Source organism: Rhinichthys klamathensis, unplaced genomic scaffold, assembly GCF_029890125.1.
Source record: "Rhinichthys klamathensis goyatoka isolate OS25496 unplaced genomic scaffold, OSU_Roscu_1.1 h1tg000628l_1, whole genome shotgun sequence".
NCBI lineage: Eukaryota > Metazoa > Chordata > Actinopteri > Cypriniformes > Leuciscidae > Rhinichthys > Rhinichthys klamathensis.
The window spans coordinates 37,501-59,772 of record NW_026607076.1 but is presented as its reverse complement, the minus strand read 5'-3'; the positions used below and the strand labels follow the sequence as shown (position 1 = coordinate 59,772).

General features: G+C 40.2%; 2 protein-coding genes across 5 annotated transcripts in view; both read right to left on the bottom strand.

The window, feature by feature from the left end:
- Window positions 1-19,192, bottom strand: part of vps54 (VPS54 subunit of GARP complex) — a 33,212-nt gene extending 14,020 nt beyond the window's left edge. The window contains exons 1-13 of one of the 2 annotated variants that reach the window (XM_056241069.1): window positions 19,062-19,192; window positions 16,317-16,502; window positions 14,521-14,762; window positions 13,096-13,177; window positions 11,844-11,878; window positions 11,187-11,318; window positions 9,866-10,251; window positions 9,133-9,259; window positions 8,205-8,234; window positions 7,881-7,988; window positions 6,159-6,211; window positions 5,971-6,067; window positions 4,979-5,307 (exon numbers count right to left, since the gene is read on the bottom strand). In XM_056241069.1, coding sequence (XP_056097044.1) covers window positions 4,979-5,307; window positions 5,971-6,067; window positions 6,159-6,211; window positions 7,881-7,988; window positions 8,205-8,234; window positions 9,133-9,259; window positions 9,866-10,251; window positions 11,187-11,318; window positions 11,844-11,878; window positions 13,096-13,177; window positions 14,521-14,762; window positions 16,317-16,473 — 1,778 coding nt within the window. In that variant the 5' untranslated portion in view covers window positions 16,474-16,502; window positions 19,062-19,192. The remainder of the gene's footprint in view (window positions 1-4,978; window positions 5,308-5,970; window positions 6,068-6,158; window positions 6,212-7,880; window positions 7,989-8,204; window positions 8,235-9,132; window positions 9,260-9,865; window positions 10,252-11,186; window positions 11,319-11,843; window positions 11,879-13,095; window positions 13,178-14,520; window positions 14,763-16,316; window positions 16,503-19,061) is intronic. The other variant, XM_056241070.1, reaches the window with a different exon arrangement.
- A 1,319-nt stretch (window positions 19,193-20,511) lies between these two features.
- peli1a (pellino E3 ubiquitin protein ligase 1a) overlaps window positions 20,512-22,272 on the bottom strand; it is a 35,705-nt gene continuing 33,944 nt past the window's right edge. For all 3 annotated transcript variants that reach the window (XM_056241097.1, XM_056241098.1, XM_056241096.1), the window contains exon 7: window positions 20,512-21,339. In XM_056241097.1, the coding sequence (XP_056097072.1) occupies window positions 20,695-21,339 (645 nt within the window). In that variant the 3' untranslated portion in view covers window positions 20,512-20,694. The remainder of the gene's footprint in view (window positions 21,340-22,272) is intronic.

Here is a 22,272-nt window from a genome sequence, read left to right as displayed (position 1 = left end):
CGGACAGGGGTCAATTTCTGTATGATTCTATGATTTGTTTTACTTCTTTCATACATATGTCTCTCAAGAAGTAAAGTAATTGTTATTTCTTCTCTCTGAGGATGGAAGGTTTTATCAGTATGTTGCAGGTCTCATGACACGGGGTGGCTGGTCTCATGACGCTTTTCGATGGGCCCTCCGAGGTCATTACTGGATCTTCGTGACTTGGATGACAGCTATCTTGATTGATGTCAACGTACCCTTCTATCTATGTGTAATTGTTTAGACTTTATGTCTTCTGAGCCAATCAGAAGTGAATGTTTATGTAATGTATGCCCTTGAAAACAGTATAACTGGTGTACTATTTTCATGTAAGGTAGAGTTAGCTTGCGACCTCCTCGTGAGGCTTTGACGCTGGCTCTACCAATTTAACTGCAAACTATTCTTCAGTAAATTTTACTCTTTGATTGAACATCACGACTCCTGGTCTTCTTTCATCATCTCTGGTCCTGGGTCAAGAAACTGTAAACCCCCCCTTTACAGTCCTTTCACTTTACACCTGTCTTTACACCTGTATTTACACCTGTCTTTACACCTAACACCTGTATTAACACCTGTATTTACACCTGTATTAACACCTGTATTAACACCTGTCTTTACACCTAACACCTGTATTTACACCTGTATTTACACCTGTATTTACACCTGTATTTACACCTGTATTAACACCTGTATTAACACCTAACACCTGTATTAACACCTGTATTTACACCTGTATTTACACCTGTATTACACCTGTATTACACCTGTATTACACCTGTCTTAACACCTGTCTTAACACCTAACACCTGTATTAACACCTGTATTTACACCTGTATTACACCTGTATTAACACCTGTCTTTACACCTAACACCTGTATTAACACCTGTATTAACACCTGTATTTACACCTGTATTTACACCTGTATTTACACCTAACACCTGTATTAACACCTGTATTTACACCTGTCTTACACCTGTATTTACACCTAACACCTGTATTAACACCTGTATTTACACCTGTATTAACACCTGTATTAACACCTGTATTACACCTGTATTTACACCTGTCTTTACACCTGTCTTTACACCTAACACCTGTATTAACACCTGTATTTACACCTGTATTTACACCTGTATTTACACCTGTATTTACACCTGTATTACACCATATTAACACCTGTATTTTCACCTGTATTAACACCTGTCTTTACACCTAACACCTGTATTAACACCTGTATTAACACCTGTATTAACACCTGTATTAACACCTGTATTTACACCTGTATTTACACCTGTATTTACACCTGTATTTACACCTGTATTAACACCTAACACCTGTATTAACACCTGTATTTACACCTGTATTTACACCTGTATTACACCTGTCTTTACACCTAACACCTGTATTAACACCTGTATTTACACCTGTATTTACACCTGTATTACACCTGTATTAACACCTGTCTTTACACCTGTATTTACACCTGTCTTACACCTGTATTTACACCTAACACCTGTATTAACACCTGTATTTACACCTGTCTTACACCTGTATTTACACCTAACACCTGTATTAACACCTGTATTTACACCTGTATTAACACCTGTATTTACACCTGTATTTACACCTGTCTTACACCTGTATTTACACCTAACACCTGTATTTACACCTGTATTAACACCTGTATTTACACCTGTATTTACACCTGTCTTACACCTGTATTTACACCTAACACCTGTATTAACACCTGTATTTACACCTGTATTAACACCTGTATTTACACCTGTCTTACACCTGTATTTACACCTAACACCTGTATTAACACCTGTATTTACACCTGTCTTACACCTGTATTTACACCTAACACCTGTATTAACACCTGTATTTACACCTGTATTAACACCTGTATTACACCTGTATTTACACCTGTATTAACACCTGTCTTTACACCTAACACCTGTATTAACACCTGTATTTACACCTGTATTTACACCTGTATTACACCATATTAACACCTGTATTTTCACCTGTATTAACACCTGTCTTTACACCTAACACCTGTATTAACACCTGTATTTACACCTGTATTTACACCTGTATTTACACCTGTATTACACCATATTAACACCTGTCTTAACACCTAACACCTGTATTAACACTAGTGATCGACCGATATATCGGGCCGATATTTGCGGTTTTTACGTGTATCGGAATCGGCCGATACGCGGCTGCTGCGTTCGCCGATAGTTTTTTCCCGGCATTATTTATGGACAGGCGTCCACAGGCAGCTCTGTGCTGCTGGAGACGCTGCAGTTCACGTGCAGACCCTGCACTGTCCCTCCCCCACTAGCAGAGTGCAACCTGCGCTTCAAGATAATGGTAACTTTTAAACTTTCAAAGCATCTTTTAACTGTTTGACTGCTGAAATATTGTCAAACACTTTGAAAATGGAAACACGTTGCTCTATAACTGTTATGTGGTTGCAACTATATAGCTAAGCAAGTTTGTGGGTCCAAATGGAAAACGCGAATGACTCGTCTATAAAACTGCTTGCTTGCCATTGTATTTAGGGAGCTGCAAATAGCTGTAGGCTATCCGTTCAGTATGCATTAGGGCTGTCAATGAATATTCTAAATACGAATATATATTCGAATAGTTTTAAAAAAACTGAATTTTGAAGGTGAAAATGAATATTCGAATGTGGAAAAACACGCCCGCGGTAGCAGACTAACGTTACCACAGCACAGCTCGCTCGGAGCGCTCAGTGTCGGTTCTATGTACTGTGAAACTTAAATTAATGTATTTGTTTCAATCACTGAATGAAGCCTGCTATATACCTTAAATTGCTTGCACAAAACTCTTGATCAGCACTCAACATTTGTTTGTTGTTGTTCATTTAAACCGGTATGCGCGGAGAGCGTGAGGGTGAGTGCGAGAGAGAGAGAGAGTGCGCCTGCGAGTCCGGGCGAGCCAGAGTGAGCTCTGCGGTCTTGGCCATTAGTTGATTTACTCGTTTTTTTTTGTAGTAATACGTTGTCAAATATGTTTAAACTCAAATAAGCTACTTAATACTAGTAGTTATGTCTCTTTGTATTAATTTGTCCTGTTATTGACGTAATGCGCGTCATTGACCAAATGCACGACGATATGTTCAAATATGTTTTTTAGAGGGAATATACAAACGCCATTTGAGCAATTTTGACAGCCCTAGTATGCGTACGGTAGCTGTTACGAACACTGGTCATAGGATTAAGTAATACCAACGTTATTCCATGCTTTTTGTGGGAGATTTATTCAGCGACCACCTGGCTGAGGTTTGGACGCGTGTGGTGTGTGTGTCTCCCTCGCAGTGATATTAGAGACTAGACATGCTCATTTTATTTTATGTAGAAAAATTTAAACCATGGCAGTAAATAGTTCGTTACTTTTAAAATGAAGTACAGTGTGCACTGTGCACTTTATTATGCTGGTTGCTACTGTGTGCAATAGTGTAATTATTTTATTTATGCTTAAATATTTATTTTCAGCAGTGAACTTTTTTTTGTTCTACCTCATGTTTTTAATATTTGTTAAATATTGTTTATCTACTTGTTCTTGTTCTACCTCACATATTTTTACTGTTTGTTAAATATTGATTTTTTTACGTTAAATAAATGTTACTTTTATTAAATTGAGACCTGTAACATTTGTTAACATCATGTCATTTTTATGATGTAAATTGAGGGAGCAAAATGTATCGGCTCCAAATATCGGCTCAAGAAAATCGGCAGCCCGTATCGGCCATCGGCTAAGGCTGATGGGAAAAAGATCGGTATCGGCACTAAAAAATCCATATCGGTCAATCCCTAATTAACACCTGTCTTACACCTGTATTTACACCTGTATTACACCTGTCTTTACACCTGTATTTACACCTGTATTACACCTGTCTTTACACCTGTATTAACACCTGTATTACACCTGTCTTTACACCTGTATTAACACCTGTATTACACCTGTCTTTACACCTGTATTTACACCTGTATTAACACCTGTCTTTACACCTGTCTTTACACCTGTATTTACACCTAACACCTGTATTAACACCTGTATTACACCTGTATTAACACCTGTATTTACACCTAACACCTGTATTAACACCTGTATTAACACCTGTATTAACACCTGTATTAACACCTGTATTTACACCTGTATTACACCTGTCTTACACCTGTATTAACACCTGTATTAACACCTGTATTAACACCTGTATTACACCTGTATTAACACCTGTATTAACACCTGTATTAACACCTGTATTACACCTGTATTAACACCTGTATTAACACCTGTATTAACACCTGTATTAACACCTGTATTTTCACCTGTATTAACACCTGTATTAACACCTGTATTAACACCTGTATTTTCACCTGTATTAACACCTGTATTAACACCTGTATTAACACCTGTATTACACCTGTATTAACACCTGTATTAACACCTGTATTAACACCTGTATTACACCTGTATTAACACCTGTATTAACACCTGTATTAACACCTGTATTTTCACCTGTATTAACACCTGTATTAACACCTGTATTAACACCTGTATTAACACCTGTATTTTCACCTGTATTTTCACCTGTATTAACACCTGTATTAACACCTGTATTAACACCTGTATTAACACCTGTATTTACACCTGTATTAACACCTGTATTTACACCTGTATTAACACCTGTATTTACACCTGTATTAACACCTGTATTAACACCTGTATTAACACCTGTATTTACACCTGTATTCCACTTGTGATCCAATCGACCAAAACGCATCTTAATACCAGCAGTAAACAGGGCCAATGTGTCCTTGCTGAATAAAAGTATTAAGTATCAAAGATCTTATTGACCCACAACTCTTGGTAGTGTAAATGAGACATCAGACAGTGTGAACAGGGAGTTGAGCGACTCACAGAGCAGCAGCGCCCCCGGCGGGCAGGGAGGAGGTAGTGTTGTAGTTGTGCTCCCTGCTGGAGGAGGATTCGGTGGTGGCGGAGGCCGAGTCGCTCCCGCAGGCCTCAGTGCGCGTCTGTGCTCTCGCCTGCGCTTCGTTCAGCGCGTCGCTGATGAAGAGCCCCTCGTGAGTGAGATACGCAAGCTCCGCCTCCCCGGCGTGATGAGCTCCCGAATCCTCCTCGTCCTCCTGGGAATGATCAGCTGCGGGAGGGACGTCTGCTATCCGACTCCTCTGGCTGCTGTCCAGCACCTCCAGCACCACGTTACGGATGACGCTGAGCGTAGCCTGAAACAAACACGCGTGAGGTTGCATTGCAGAGGACGAGTGCGTTACTGAGCTTTACGTTTGACTGGGAAATGGAGGATACAGTTCAAGTTCGGCCTCCAGTATCTACATGTTTTAAAGGGGTGGTTGATCATGATTTAACTCTTCTAACTTTAGTTAGTGTGTAATGTTGCTGTTTGAGCATAAACCACATCTGCAAAGTTACAACGCTTAAAGTTCAAAGCAAAGGGAGATATTTGCTTTTAAAGAAATCACTTTTTAAGGACTACAACGAATGGCTGGTAGGAACTACACGAGCTTCCTCCCAGAATAGTGACATCACCAACCCTAAAATTTACATAAACCCGCCCCCAGGAACATTATCATGAGAGAATATGCTAATTTTGAGCTAAAACTTCACAACTTATTTTGCATCTTGTAAAAAGGGCATTATAGGACCCCTTTAAAATGTATTATTACCGCTGTTGCTTTTAACTAAAACTACTGGTTAACATGAACTGATCCTGCAAGGCCTAGTTGACGTCTGCCAAAAAGAGGAGTGGAACTAGTACATTCTGATGAAATTATGAATAATTATTATGTCTTCTATGCGAGATCATGTCCAGACGATGGTTTATGACACGTATTGTCAGGGTTTTCACTGCAGTTGTTGAGCTGATTTACCTTGATCCTCTTGAGGAACAGGATGAAGTGTTCAAATATATCCAGCAGCAGATCAAACCACTGATGAAACGTCATCAAGCGCATCTGTTCATGAAATCTGCATCACACACACACACACACACACACACACACAGTCAGCTGTGATAAACAGTGCTGTGATGTGATATACTGAGGGGATGTGAACTCACTTGACAGTGTCTGCATCAATCTCACTGATCTGCGACACAGACTTGCCAACACACTGCAGGGAAAGACAGAAATCATTCAAAGAAACATTCACTTTTGTTTTAAAGTGCCCCTATCATGCCATTTTAAAGGCTTCTAATTTTGTTTTTGTTCTCATACAGGTTTACATGCAATCAGTCTGTTGTGATTGGTCTACTCTGCTCTGATTGGTCAGATGACCCAGTCTGTTGTGATTGGTCTACTCTGCTCTGATTGGTCAGATGACCCAGTCTGTTGTGATTGGTCTACTCTGCTCTGATTGGTCAGATGGCCCAGTCTGTTGTGATTGGTCTACTCTGCTCTGATTGGTCAGATGACCCAGTCTGTTGTGATTGGTCTACTCTGCTCTGATTGGTCAGATGACCCAGTCTGTTGTGATTGGTCTACTCTGCTCTGATTGGTCAGATGACCCAGACTGTTGTGATTGGTCTACTCTGCTCTGATTGGTCAGATGGCCCAGTCTGTTGTGATTGGTCTACTCTGCTCTGATTGGTCAGATGACCCAGTCTGTTGTGATTGGTCTACTCTGCTCTGATTGGTCAGATGACCCAGTCTGTTGTGATTGGTCTACTCTGCTCTGATTGGTCAGATGACCCAGTCTGTTGTGATTGGTCTACTCTGCTCTGATTGGTCAGATGACCCAGACTGTTGTGATTGGTCTACTCTGCTCTGATTGGTCAGATGGCCCAGTCTGTTGTGATTGGTCTACTCTGCTCTGATTGGTCAGATGACCCAGTCTGTTGTGATTGGTCTACTCTGCTCTGATTGGTCAGATGACCCAGTCTGTTGTGATTGGTCTACTCTGCTCTGATTGGTCAGATGACCCAGACTGTTGTGATTGGTCTACTCTGCTCTGATTGGTCAGATGACCCAGTCTGTTGTGATTGGTCTACTCTGCTCTGATTGGTCAGATGACCCAGTCTGTTGTGATTGGTCTACTCTGCTCTGATTGGTCAGATGACCCAGTCTGTTGTGATTGGTCTACTCTGCTCTGATTGGTCAGATGGCCCAGTCTGTTGTGATTGGTCTACTCTGCCCTGATTGGTCAGATGGCCCAGTCTGTTGTGATTGGTCTACTCTGCTCTGATTGGTCAGATGGCCCAGTCTGTTGTGATTGGTCTACTCTGCCCTGATTGGTCAGATGGCCCAGTCTGTTGTGATTGGTCTACTCTGCCCTGATTGGTCAGATGGCCCAGTCTGTTGTGATTGGTCTACTCTGCTCTGATTGGTCAGATGACCCAGTCTGTTGTGATTGGTCTACTCTGCTCTGATTGGTCAGATGGCCCAGTCTGTTGTGATTGGTCTACTCTGCCCTGATTGGTCAGATGGCCCAGTCTGTTGTGATTGGTCTACTCTGCTCTGATTGGTCAGATGACCCAGTCGGTTGTGATTGGTCTACTCTGCTCTGATTGGTCAGATGACCCAGTCGGTTGTGATTGGTCTACTCTGCTCTGATTGGTCAGATGGTCCAGTCTGTTGTGATTGGTCTACTCTGCCCTGATTGGTCAGATGGCCCAGTCTGTTGTGATTGGTCTACTCTGCCCTGATTGGTCAGATGGCCCAGTCTGTTGTGATTGGTCTACTCTGCTCTGATTGGTCAGATGACCCAGTCGGTTGTGATTGGTCTACTCTGCTCTGATTGGTCAGATGACCCAGTCTGTAGTGTTCCCGTCCCTGTGCCTCACCTGTCGTACAACGTTCTTGGCAGCGCGGATCATCTCGTCACTGTAAATGTCCAGGAAATCCAGCTTCCTCTGTCTCAACAGGCCAAAGACCAGAGACTGCAAACGATCCTGTAATAAACACACACAAACTCAGATGTGGAACCACAACACAAGCCAATCAAAACACCACTGATTATACATGCTGCTGAGATTTTCCTGATTTGATTTCCAATTAAAAACAAATCAGACGTCATCATCTCTGCTTTGTTCTTTCATTATTGAAATTAAATGCAATCAGCGGTTTGGTTGACTCGTCGGCGTGGGATTTAGAGCGACATAACCAACCTTTCCTGACGCTGCCGGCTGCTCTGTGACCTGTGTGAGAAAATCCCACACTGTAAACCTCAAACCAACCCTGACCCACATCCAACACAAGCATGACCTGATTGACGGAGCACAGTCATGTGACCTGGTTCACTGGGCTGCCCTTATTTCACACGTGGAAACTGGAAACCACTGCTGTGGTCTGCTTGTGGGAACGTGACAATGCCACAACAATGACATTTACTGGAGAGTTCAGTTTCGCATTTGAAATGACATAATTTGTGAAACAATTCTGCACCAATCCCAACATGCCTGGGTTTTCTTATGACAAAAAAAAGACTTTCAAGTGATTGAAAGAATCACTTATTTTTTTACACTACTGTTCAAAAGTTTGAGGTCAGTAAGATATTTTTTTTTTTAAAGTTAATACTTATATTCAGCGAGAATGCATTAAATTAATCAAAAGTGCCAGTTAAGATAAAATTTTACAAAAGATTGTTTATAAACACTGTTCTTCTGAACCTTCAATTCATCAAAGATCCTGAAGTTTTCAGAAAATACGAAGCAGCAGCACAACTATTTTCAACATTGTTAATAATCATAAGTGTTTCTTGAGCATCAAGTCATCATATTAGAGTGATTTCTGAAGGATCATGCGACACTGAAGACTGGAGTAACGATTACATCTTTATATTCAAACAGTAATTCACAATATTACGGTTTTTACTGTATTTTTCAAATGAATGCAGCCTGATTACTTAAATAATTGTATATACAGAAGATGAACAGTTTGAAGTTGCAGTTTATTGTCAATAAATGTGTTTTTTTTAACTCGAGAGGAAGTTTTGTGGTTTGAGAGATAAGGTAAGTTGCCATAGCACAATGGCCTCTGTTATTTCAGGAAATAAAGCAACATTTGATTCCCCATGAAATGTGAAAGAGGTCTGACCTTCTCCATGACCTGAATGTCCTCTTCAAAGGGCCGATTGAGGTCGCTTTGAGCGTATGTGGAGAAATCAGCCACCATCATCTTATCGATCAACCGCTCCATCTCACAGAGCTGAGAACCCAAATGTCTGCGGAAAGAGACACAAATAACAGGACATACAGTCAAACCAAGAATTATTCAAACATCAGATATCATTTTTGATATTTTTTTACTAGTGTGTGCAGGACACTATAGTTCATTTAAGTAAGTGAGGAGAGCGAAATAAAGTAAACTGTGACATATTATGCCCAAAAATTCTTTATCAGTGACTACCAGTAACATTTATACAAATTTGGGACAAAAAAATGATGCAGACTTTGAGCTGTCCGTGTTTTACTGAAGTGTTTTTTTCTTTAATTGCTAATGCTCTTTTTACACACAGACTGAACAACATGAAGTCATTGTTTGAGCTAAACTGGTATTATCTAATTATGTAGTTAGTTTAACAGCTGACAGATATTCAACATAATTCATATATGAGACAGTCTAACAGAAGGACGGACAAAACCAGAGAAATATCAACTGATCTGATAACTCTTCTGATAACATTTTCTAGCGAATTAACTATGATAATGTGAGAAATGTTGAATAAATTGACTGTAAATAGCAACATCTAAACATCCTGATTTGTCAGGCCACTCTCCTCTGTTTCTTGTCAGCATGTTTCCTAGTAAACGTGTGTGTGTGTGTGCACCTGAAGCTGTGTATTCCCTGCAGTTCCTGCTGCAGAACTTCCTTGGTGGTTGCGATGAGCTCGAGCGCCCCGACGAACTCTGACGTGGAGAGGAGTAGCTGCACCGTGGGCTGCGTCTGGTGCACGGCGGCCATCAGCTTCAGCTTATTGTGCAGTTTGGCGCAGTTGTTGCGTGTGAGAGCGTCGCGCAGCGCTCGCAGCGGCCCACGGCACATCACGCGGTCGATGGCGGAGGTGCGAGCGCGGAGCTGAGCCACGGAGTCGGCCGTCTCTCGCAGCCGGTCCTGGAGCTCGTGCTGAGACGACATGGCGTGGAAAAAGGCCTCGGAGCGAAGAGAGATCTGCCGAGCGATGCTCACCTCCACCACGTCCAGATAGTGACTCAACTGCAGACACACACACACACACACACACAGTCAGCGCATTAATCCCTGGGTTCACAGACCAGGCTTAAGCTAGTCCCAGACTAAAATGCAGGTTTGAGCTGTTTTAACTGAAAGCCACTTGCACTGAGATATCTTAAAGCTTGTCTTAAGATGCACAACAGTAATGTATTTAAAGGCATGTTTATAAAAGCTGCTTAAATGCCCTAATTGAACTATAAGGCCTAATCCTGGCTTAATCTTAGCCCTGTCTGTGAAACTGGGCCTTGGAGATGTTCTGCCTTACTTCATATGTATATTTGCTCTATTGTTTTTATTTGCTTAATTGTTCATGCTGTTTATTTAATTATTTTACTGTTTACTAGTCTTAAATATTCAGGTTTACTTGGAAATAATAGAAGAAATATTTACTTAAGCAATACCCAAATTGTTAATATTTATATAAAAATTTTACATTTTAAATGAATGTAAATGAGCATTAAATAAAAATGTCCTGGTATTGGTAGCAAGTTAATATTAATTAAAATTAAATTAAAACCTTAAAAACTTAAAATAAATATTTACTTAATGTAAATTAGTATTTTGGCTTTAGATGTGGTAAAAAAAATTGGTACGGAGAAATGTATTTATATTTATTGGTAGCAGGGTTATTATAATTAACTAGAACTAAAACCATAAAAAAAACATTTTTACGTGAAATAAATGGTAAGTGAAATAAAATATTTTTTAAACTAAAAATATATATATGGACATATTTATAAAAAGTAAAAAAAAATCAATAACTAATAAAAAAAAAATATATAAAAAAAGACACAACAAAACAAAAAAAATACTCAAATTAAAATGGAAAATCCCAAAAAATACAAAAATAAATGAAAATACAAAACTATAATAGTATCTAATGCTGATTGGTTCTGCTGATAATGACAGACAGGCACCTTTTCCTGCAGTAACCGTGACGACGCAACATCTCGGCTGTTCTTGCCCCCGGCGACGCTGAAGTGAGACCACGGCAACACGGCATTAAAGGTGGCCGGATCGTTCAGCACAAACTCAGGCTTCATGAAGATCTAAGAGAGAGAGAGTGTGTGAGAGCGAGAGAGAGAGAGAGAGAGAGAGAGAAAGAGTTTGCCTTTTTAAAACCGTGGCCTCGGATTGAGGACAATTTCCCATTCAATTTCTCCAGTGGCATTTCAAAAAAACTCTCCCAGTAAAGATGAACAACAACATTTCAAACTTGGATTTAAGACACTAAAATAAAGGACAAGGTAATGTGCACTTAAAATCTCAGAAGCCTCATTGTGGATGTCATAATACTGGAATAACTGTGAAATATTAATACAATTTAAAACAGCCGTTTTCTATGTGAATATATTGTAAAATGTAATTTGTTCCTGTGATCAAAGCTGAATGTTCAGCATCATTCCTCCAGTCTTCAGTGTCACATGATCCTTCAGAAATCACTCTAATATGAGGATTTGATGCTCTAGAAACATTTATGACTATTTTCAGTGTTGAACACAGTCGTGCCGCTTCATATGTGTGTGGAAACCGTGATCATGTTTTCAGGATCACTGCGAGTCTTCAGTCCTCACCTTGGGCACCTGATCCAGCTCAGCTCTGGCTTTATCTGCAACACAAACACACATTAGACTCATTCGAGTTCCTCCCCTGTAACACAGCTCTAATACAGTGTGTGTTTGTCAAGTCACCTTTATTTGGTGGACAGTCGCCTATGTTTTCTGTTGGCTGTTTGTAATGTAACTGACTGTTACTGCTGGTTGCCATGGTAACAGAGTCTTAGACCTAAGTTAGCCTGGGGGTGAGGCGTCTAATTGTTTTGGTCTAAATTAAGTCAGTCTTTATTTTTGTGAAACAGTCTAACTCGCATTAGACTCGTCTATGAGCAACTTTTAGACTTGTCTAACACTATAGACCGGTCTAAAATAGCTTTGTGAAACCGGCCCCATGAGAAAACCGTGTTGTCATCGTCCAGCTCAGTTCAAGATGTTCATGTCTTTCTTTCTTCAGTGGAAAAGAAATTAAGTTTTTTGAGGAAAACATTTGAGGATTTTTCTCCACACAATGGACTTCGAGCGCAACCAACATGTTGAAGTCCAAATCAATGCAGTTTCAAACGGCTCTGCACGTCCCCAGCTGAGGAACAGGGTCTTATCCAGTGAAACCATCGGCCATTTTCTAAAAATAAATAAAAATGTATATACTTTTTAACCACAATTGTTGGTCTTGTGCTGGTCTGCGACGCACCAGGCATTACGTCATCACGCTGGACGTAGGGGGAAGCACCGCCCCATTGTTTTAAATATCCAGGATACACACACGAAAGGACCATTTTAAACAATAAACTGACACAGACATAAATGTCATTCAACATACAATAAAATTTGAACGATCCTCCTTCTCCGCGCTTGTAAACAATGGGGCGGTGCTTCCCCCTACGTCCAGCATGACCTTTCCAGCGTGATGACGTAATGCCTGGTGCGTCGACCAGCACAAGACCAACAACTGTGGTTAAAAAGTATATACATTTTTATTTATTTTTAGAAAATGGCCGATGGTTTCGCTAGATAAGACCCTGTTCCTCAGCTGGGACGTGCAGAGGCTGCATTGATTTGGACTTTAACAATTTGGTTACCGTTGAAGTTCACTGTGTGGAGAAAAATCCTGAAATGTTTTCCTCAAAAAACTTAATTTCTTTTCCACTGAAGAAAGAAAGACATGAACATCTTGGATGGCATTGGGGTGAGTAAATGATCAGGATATTTTCATTTTGAGGTGAACTACTCCTTTAAGTTGAATGTGTGTGTGCTGGTGAGTGACGCGTACCGTGATTATTGGTGATGGTGGGCACCGCCAGATCGTCTTTGCTCTGGCAGACGTTCTTACAGCGCTCGTGAATCTTCTCCCTCTGAGAGACACAAACAAACCGTGAGAGACCTGCGCACCAGAGCTACCTTTCCCAAACACATCTGGTGTTTCCGATCACCGACCCGGCTCACGGCTAAAAACTGAAGATGTTCCTCTGAAGGAAATACCGGTGGAAAACGAGAGTCATTTAACCTTCGGAAAACCACAGAGACAAACAAGCTGCCATCGCCTGGAGCCCGTGAGAGATAAACACCAGGAACACAGACCGAAGAAACATTTCTCTGCTTTAAGAACCTCAAAGTCTATTAATACACCGTGAGATTAACAACGACACACACACACACCTCCAGTCCAAGAGACAGTAGGTTTAGGCATTTTCTCGTCATCTAATAGTCGTTTATTCCATTACTGCTTCATTCAAAATTCCAAAAACGTATTTAATGGTTTTGGTTAAAGTCCCCCTGTGGTGAAAATACAGCTTTTAATGTTGTTTATCTGTCAGTGTGGTGTTTTTAATATGCTTTAAGACAAACCATGTGCAAATTCATAAGTCGACATCAACATAGAGTTACATTCAAGCTATTTTAAGGGATTAAGATTTTTTTTCTCAAGGAAAAAACATTTAAATGTGTCATTTTGGTGATCAAAGATGAGTTTTAAGGGATACAGTGATTGACTCCAGGGGGACTTTAACAATAACAGCACGTATTAGAGCATCATTAGCTGACAGTCACATGATGGGGAGGAGGACAGTTATGTTTTTTTCCTTCTCTCTCTATCTCTCGCTCAATACAATTGATTATTGACATGACTTGTATTGCCAAAGCATTGGCCATTACATAAGCAATGAACAAATAATCAATAAAGTCAATAAATCAATCAGTAAACAAATACATTTATATAAACAAGAAATAACAAGAGAAATAAGATAAAAAAAAATAAAAAACACCTTTGTACATTTGTACCTACATTCAGACAAGACAAGAATATTTCTGACTATAGTAATTTCATCTCTCTCTCTCGCTCTCTCTCACTCACACACACTATTTCTCTGTCTCTCTCTCTCACACACACACTATTTCTCTCTCTCTCTCTCTCTCTCTCTCTCTCTCTCTCTCTCTCACACACTATTTTTCTGTCTCTCTCTCTCACTCACACACACACACACACTATTTCTCTGTCTCTCTCTCTCTCTCACACACACTATCTCTGTCTCTCTCTCTCTCTCTCTCTCACACACACTATCTCTGTCTCTCTCTCTCTTTCTCATTTTCTCTCTGTCTCTCATTTTCTCTCTCTTTCCCTCTTTCCCTCTCTCTCTCTCTCTCTCTCTCTCTCAGTGTCTCTCTCCCTCTCTCCCTCTGAATAATTAAGATGTGTCACCTGAGCCGTCTCCTGCAGGTAGGAGCTGAAGTGTTCTCGGGTGATGTTGGGCAAGTAGAACGAAGGCATGACGTCGGTCTCGGTGAAGTCCAGGCCCCACGTCTTAGTGAAGAAGTCGGACTCTCTCTTGGTCAGCCTGGGGTCGTTCAGGGCCGCGGGGAGGTTCACTTTAGAGTTATACACGGTCCAGCGGTGCTGATCGGCCACCACAGACGGCCCGTCACAGAGCCCACGGCCTTCACCTGCACAGAGGACCACTTCATATTACACTTACACTCTTACAAATAACGGCTCTTTACTGGCATTGGCAGTTTCATGAAGAACATTTAACATCAAAGGTTCTTTAGAATATCAAATTATTAAAATGTTCTTCACACTAAGAAAAATTGGTTCTTTTTTAGAACTGTTCAGTGAAAGGCTCTTCGGGAAACCTTCTATGGCATCACTGCAAAAACAACAACAACATTTATTTCTACTTAAAAAAAAATTCTCATTGTTACTTGCCATTTCTCTGGGAAATTTACAAGCAACTTCTGAGTGAAGATTGTTTCTACATACAGTAATTCAAAGGACCGGAGTCAATTATTCCGCTTATATTGCAGTTTCCACACCTTAAGACATTGTTTAGATGTTGCATTTCAAAGCATTTGTCAGGTTTTTGTTCTTAAAACGCTCTTGTGTGTAAGGCCCATTTCTTACACATCTCATCCCAAGCCTCCGTTGCTAATTCCAAAAACATTATTTTAGAGCTCGTAACAGAGACTTCAGCCACTGATAGCAGTCTAATGCAGTTATTAAAGCAGTTAGAGAGAGAGAGAGAGAGACAGAGAGAGAGAGAGAGACAGAGAGAGAGAGAATTCTTCACAGAATTTTGAAATGTTCATAAACTGTTCTATTTTTTTTTATTTAATTTGGACAATTAATTTAATTTGTACATTTAGATGTTAAAATATTTTACTATTTTGATGTCTTTATAATTATTCTATGTATTCCAAGAGAGAGAGAGAGAGAGAGAGAGAGAGAGAGAGAGAGAGAGAGAGAGAGAGAGAGAGAGAGAGAGAGAGAGAGAGAGAGAGAGAGAGAGAGAGAGAGAGATTAAGCGTGTGTGAATTACCTGAGTCTGTGTGTCTCTCAACAGCGTTCGGCAGCAGCGTCTCTACTAATAGCGAAACTGTAAGTTTATCTGCTTCAAGAACAGCGCCGTTATTATCTACAGTAGCTACTGAGAAATTTAGCTAGTGTAACTTTTAAGTTGTTAAACTATTATACTGATAAAATCATCAGAGCAGAGCTGACAACACACGAGTGTGTGTCCGTACTGTATGTGTGTGTGTTTGAGCGGGAGAAAGATGTGCTTCCCATACATAATAAAAAGCAATTTTGTGTACAAAAAACTTGAAAATAATTTGTCATTTTTATCCTTTGTTTAATATATTTATTTGCTGGGTCAGTGTCGTTGTGGGTTTTGGTGTCGGCTGTAAGGACCTTCGAAATAACTAAAATCTTTGAAATAACTAAAATCATTTGGTGAACGTGATATGAAACTTTAGCCGTGCGTTTCCCTGAAAATACTTGCACACCTTAAAACGTTCGTCAACCTATTAGAATCAAGCATTCAACAGCCCCTGTAGTATAAACAGATAATAAAGTACTAACAGTAAAGATAGCACAAGCACTACCAAAATCCTCATGTCAGGATGGAGGCAGTGTGTGTCAACGTCAACATCTACATACGTCCAAAATTTCATAAAACAACTCCATCCATATCATGTAACGTGGCATTCAAGAGGTCTCACCGGTGGGCTCCTTGGGGCAGACGTCCGGGAGGGAGCGCTGGGTTCGATAGTGTCTGGGGGCCATCGAAGGGTCCCGGGGCTTCCGGAAGAGCCCGTCGCTGGGGCCGGCGCCTCTTCCTCCTCCCCCGCTGGACTGAGGTATCGGATTGGAGGACATCACTACGGATCCCTCACATATGAGGCTGACTGAAAGAAGAACAAGAGAACAGCATCAACATCCTGTCACAGCACAGGAAACACCCGTCCTTTAGGGGAAACCCACGTCTGATTGGTTAAAGCGGTGGAGAAACACAAATAAATAACTATTCAGATTCATTGTATTTAAATGTATAGCCATATCACAGTCTATAACAAGGCAGAAAGATTCAACATTCAACAATATAATATAAAAATGATTTAACATATTATATACAACTCTATAAAAGATCCTTTAAAGGGATAGTTCACCCAAAAATGAAAATTAGCCCATGATTTACTCAAGTCATCCTAGCTTTTACTTTTAGCTTTCTACTTTTATGGACTTCAAAACAGCCATTATAAAGCTTGGAAGAGCCAGGGCATTGTTTAATATAACTACAATTCTATTCATCTGTAAGAAGAGTGTCATATACACCTAGGATGATTTTAGTAGATCATGGGCTAATTTTCATTTTTGGGTGAACTATCCCTTTAAATGTACTAGTGCTTAAAAAAAAAGTGTGAGTGAAAAACACAGAGGAAAATGACTTCACACACTTACACGCAGCCACCTAAAGCATTTTTACTCATGGCTGCATGTTTAATCTGATGTTGAGAGCGCATCTCACGCCCGAGTGAGCGGAGAGAGAGGAACAGCAGGCTGAGTGTGTGAACTAGAGAAGATGAGATCTGCTGCACAACAGCCGACGAGAAGCATGACATGCACCGGCCGGCTTTCTAGTCATCAGAGCGAGAAACGAAAGCGCTGAGGTTTGACTCCGCAAAGTCAGAGACACAGCAAACTCCAGACACTGAAACCCTCACGAACAGAGACTCACTCAGACTCAGAGTCAGCACAACTTTACCCACGACTGAAACCGCTCACTTATTCCGGATGTATTCCACTCCAAAATTTTTATTTAATACAAAACTACACTTTATGTAAAGAAAAACGATTAAGAAAGAGCAACTTTTTTTCTAAATCCTCATTAGTGGTAAGAAAAAGAAAAAAAAGCTAAAATAAATACATTTGAATGCATATCATGGTCGTATTTCTTAGATAGTTTAATAATATGTATATATTATATTCATTTTAGAGTTAACTGTCGCATGGATATGTTCAACAGATTAATGCTAAATCACAAATAATACAAAACTATAGGCCTACTATATGTAAAGAAAAATATATTTTTATGATAACGGAGCACAATTTGCTCCAACGTCTCATTAGCGTTTTGTTTTGATTTTGTGTGAGGTGTCACCTGTACATGTTTGCAAGATTAACTGATTAATGTCACATTTGCTGGACTTATTTATTTATTGAACATTTCACAATACATATTTCAAATCAGCTTCACAGAAAACACATTTTAACGTTTCAATTTCTAACGAAGAGGGAATTTATTATCCCATTCGATCAGTGTTGGGTAAGTTACTCTAAAAAAACAAATCATTACTAGCTACTAATTACATAAACAGTGTAATTAATTAGATTACTGTACTAATTACTCTCTCTAAAAAGTATCGCATCACTTATTACTAATTACTTTTAATCCCATTTAAACAGCGACCAGTTGAACAAAACAAGGATAGACATGAAACTGCACTTTTAATTCTTTCAAATAAACAATATATAATTGAATAAATTTTTCTTGAAACGACCAAAGTGTGTAAAGGGAGAAGGTTACGTTAAAAACATACATTTAACATTAAGTTTTAGTGTTACGTCCACTATTGTTTTAAATAGAATTGTTCTATATTGTTATTGTATAGCTATATTATTATATATCTATATTGGTCTATGCAGTTCTATCAGAAGTAACTGTAATTTTATTACAGAAAAGTAGTCCTTTACTTTACTTTTTCAATGGAAAAGTAATTAAAATACAATATACACGTCTTTTAATGTACAAGACATGTACCACCAAACACGCACATAGTAAATATTGATATATTGAATAAAATGTTTATTAATGAATAAGACAGGACACGTGACCGATGAGTTCGGCATCTGGGAGTTGATCAAATCACATCAGACAGATCAATCAATCATTAACTCACAACGAAGCTACATTTAAACACCCTATATTTCAATAACTACACACATTTATTATATTATTATGAGAAATTATAGGTGTGTATTGACCTAGAAACGTATGATTGACAGCTCAACACTTCATTATCTTCGCTTTAGCGTCAAGTGGAGACACCACCTGCTTTAACGTATGTATATTTACAATATTAATTATTATTAAAACATAATTATCATTATTAATACCTGATGAAATTACCTGTGTGAGGAGCAAAACAAAATCACCTAAGCGCTAATATCCCTTTAACTGACACACGTACGAATAAATAAGCATTTTAAGGGCATATATGCGTAATTTCTGCAGGTTTTACAGTAAATACAGTAGTTTTGTAAGTTGAGTTTGTTATTGTGTGTTGCACTCGTAACGACCCGCTGCTAGCCTGAGCGCTAATCATAATAAACACCCGCTCCGGCGCCATTAAAGCCCCGCACATTCACTCATAAACACTGCCGTGTGTGTCTGCGACGGCGAGTACCTGTTATATGAAACAAAGCAGCTCCTGGCGATCATAATATCATCAGATCCCGTTCACATCCTCACAGATGTGAGGCTCATATCACACAACTCAGCGGTCCGCCGGTCACCGGCCCATGATGCACTGCGCGCGCAACGCAGACACTTCCGGTTTACAAGTCGTTTTGTCAACGCGAGTACACGAATCTCCGTCATACAATCATTCAATACTTCTGTTCTGTGAAAGGAGTTTATCCCCAAACTTTTGCCAGAAATGTGTGATTTTAGAGATAAAGCCTTTTCATGTTACGTTTATAGTTATTACAATTCCTAGCAAAACTTTACATTCTTTAAAGAAAAAGCTTATTTATCTGTTTTCAACAAAGATTGATATATTGATGAGATCTTAAATTGATAATTGAATTCTTTAAATAGCAAAATTGCTTATAAAAATCTTCAATGGTAGTTCATTTAAGAATTTCATGCATTGTGTATCCCTTGTATAATAATATTATTTTAGTATAATATCCTGTTTATTGTATTTTTGCTTGTAAATGTTGGGTTCTTTGGTGTAAAATACAAAAAAATAGTAATTTGTTCTTATTTCTTTTCATACATTTCTGTGTCCTTTCTTTCATTGTTTTTTTCTGTCATTCATTCATTATTATGTTTTATTTATTATGTCTTTGTTCATTTATTCAGCTTTCTTTCTCTATTATATCTTGTCTGGCCATCTTATAATTTTGGAAAGTGGAAAAGTGCTCGGGGTTTTATTGAAATATGAGCTATTACCTTTATTCTTCAAGAATGATACAAAAACATTTCTGAGAAAATGCAACAACAACACCAGATTTAATATATATACATTACAACATAATACAATAACCTCATTTCAAACTCGCTGTTGATGAAAATCATTGGCATTTTTTCAAGGTGATGACAGTTTTAAACAGCAAGCACAAATGAAAGGAAAGCAATTCAGAACATTTCAGAAAACAGGTTTACACACCCAGTGAAGTGTATTCATAACATTCAGATTCATAACCGGAACATTAAAGTCGTCACGAAACACAAGTTCGAGTCTATTTTTCCTAATGTTACCTATAAATCCGAGTGAAACGGCTTCTGGAAAAAGAACAGATGTGGGCGGGGTTTGATTTTGTCCGTGGGGAATTGACTGGATGGTTGTGGTTTGCTATTGGTGGATCTGATGTGATTGACAGGTTGCCCCGCCCTCATGGCAGTAAACACATCATCAGAGAAGAGAGAGGGGCAACATTAGTTGTTCACATTAGTTAATGCACTGTGAATTAGCATGAACAAACAATGAACAGCTGTATGTTTTATTAACTAACCTTAACAAAGATTAACCAAAACGGTAACAAATGTATTGTTCATGGTTAGTTCATGTTAGGTAATACATTTACCAATGTTAACTAATGAACCTTATTGTAAAGTGTTACCGATTTGATTTCATGCTGACTTTAATGTTAGTTTTAGCAGGACAACTCAAGCACAGTGACTTTTAACAGAAAACTACTGGATGTGCGTCCGGTCAGACCGCTGGCAGTGCAGAGAACAGATGGCTTGTGGGAAAATCTGAGTGTTTGGCACGTACGAGTCTTAAAAACACACACACACGCGCGCGCGCGCACTCAGTCCAGCGGCCCCTGAAAGATCAGTCTCGCGGCCTTGCCCTCGCGCGCGAGAGGCCTCATGCAGAACGGACATGCGGGGTAAAACCCGTGCGCCCCGTGCGGCAGCATCAGTTTGCTCCAGAAGGCCGCGGTCCGCTCTGAGCACACGTGTCCGCAGGGGTTTAAGGCGTGCGTCGGGGGCGCCCCGTCCAGGTAGAAGCCCGACTCGCGGCCCAGTTTGAGCGGCACGTACAAACCTCGCGTTCGGCACAGCGGACACTCTCTCTCGCCCGCCCTCAGCGGCTCCTGCTCCGCCTCCTCTTTCGCCTCAGACTCGTCGTCCTCCTCCTCGGTCGAGCCCTCGTTCGGGACCCGCCGGCGCCCCCTCCAGGCGTGGTACCCATGCACGTGTCCGCAGTGCAGGTAGGCCCAGGGCTGGTCGTCGCGGGCCGGGCCGATGAAGGAGCGATCGGAGCTGGGGAAGGCGAGTGTTCGCAGGCCCACGGGACACTGAGGCCGAGCCGCGTTCAGCTCCCGCCGGAGATCCTCCAGGTGTTTGAGGGTCGGCGTGCGGGACAGGCCTTCAGCCGAACGCCACAGGAGAGTCGCGCCGCACAGATCGATTAACGTGCCGTCCGACAACTCCTGAGACTCGTCTTCAACCTAGAGAGAGAGAGAGAGAGAACGAATTAGTCAAGTCACCTTCATTTATACAGCGCTTTTAAAGGTGCATTGCGCAACATTTCATGTTAAAAAATACCCGTTTTTCTAACCCATACATGCTTAAACAATTGCCTGATGGGCTGAATGAGCCCTTCTCTGATCACTGCGATTGCATAATCCTGTACAGTAAAATAAATTAGAGGGATTCGGGCCGGAACGTGAGACTGGGCGTGACGTCACGTGCGTTCACGCTCCCCTGGCTATGTCTGGCAGGTTTGTGTATTCGCCGCCATTCTCCGTATCAGCGAAGACAACTCGAGCGACAAAACTTCAGTCAACTTTCAACAAAAGTAGAAGATGGATTCAAAGAGTCCGGCTAGTAGTTCATACACCCCAACGCAAACTCTACGCAAGACAAAGACAGTAAGGCAGTTTCGCTTGTCGCCAGAGGGGGCATAGTTCTGCAAAAACTCAGAGAGGTGCGCAATGCACCTTTAACAATATAGACTGTTTCAAAGCAGCTTTACAGTGATAACAGGAAATTAAATTAACATAGACAGTTTTGGCTTTAAAGCAGCTCTAGAATAAAGTTATTGTCCGGTTAAAGTTAGTTTTGATCGATTCACTTCCATTGCAAAGATCATTAGTTATTAACTTAGGGGTGTAAAGATGCCCTCATGTCACGATTCGATACATATCACGATACTGAACTCACGATACGATATTATTGCGATTCTCCAAGACATTTGGGAAAAGGTTAACAAAAAAGCACTGTTGATTAAAATGCTAAATTTGGTGTTACATTGTGTGTAAATGAATAGGCTTGGACTAGCTTTGGTTTAGAGTTGAGTTTTGAATCTACTGACATTTTCTACGGTGTTTGTTGTTTGTTTGTTTGTGTATGCTGGTATTGTTAAGCACTTTGGTCAACTA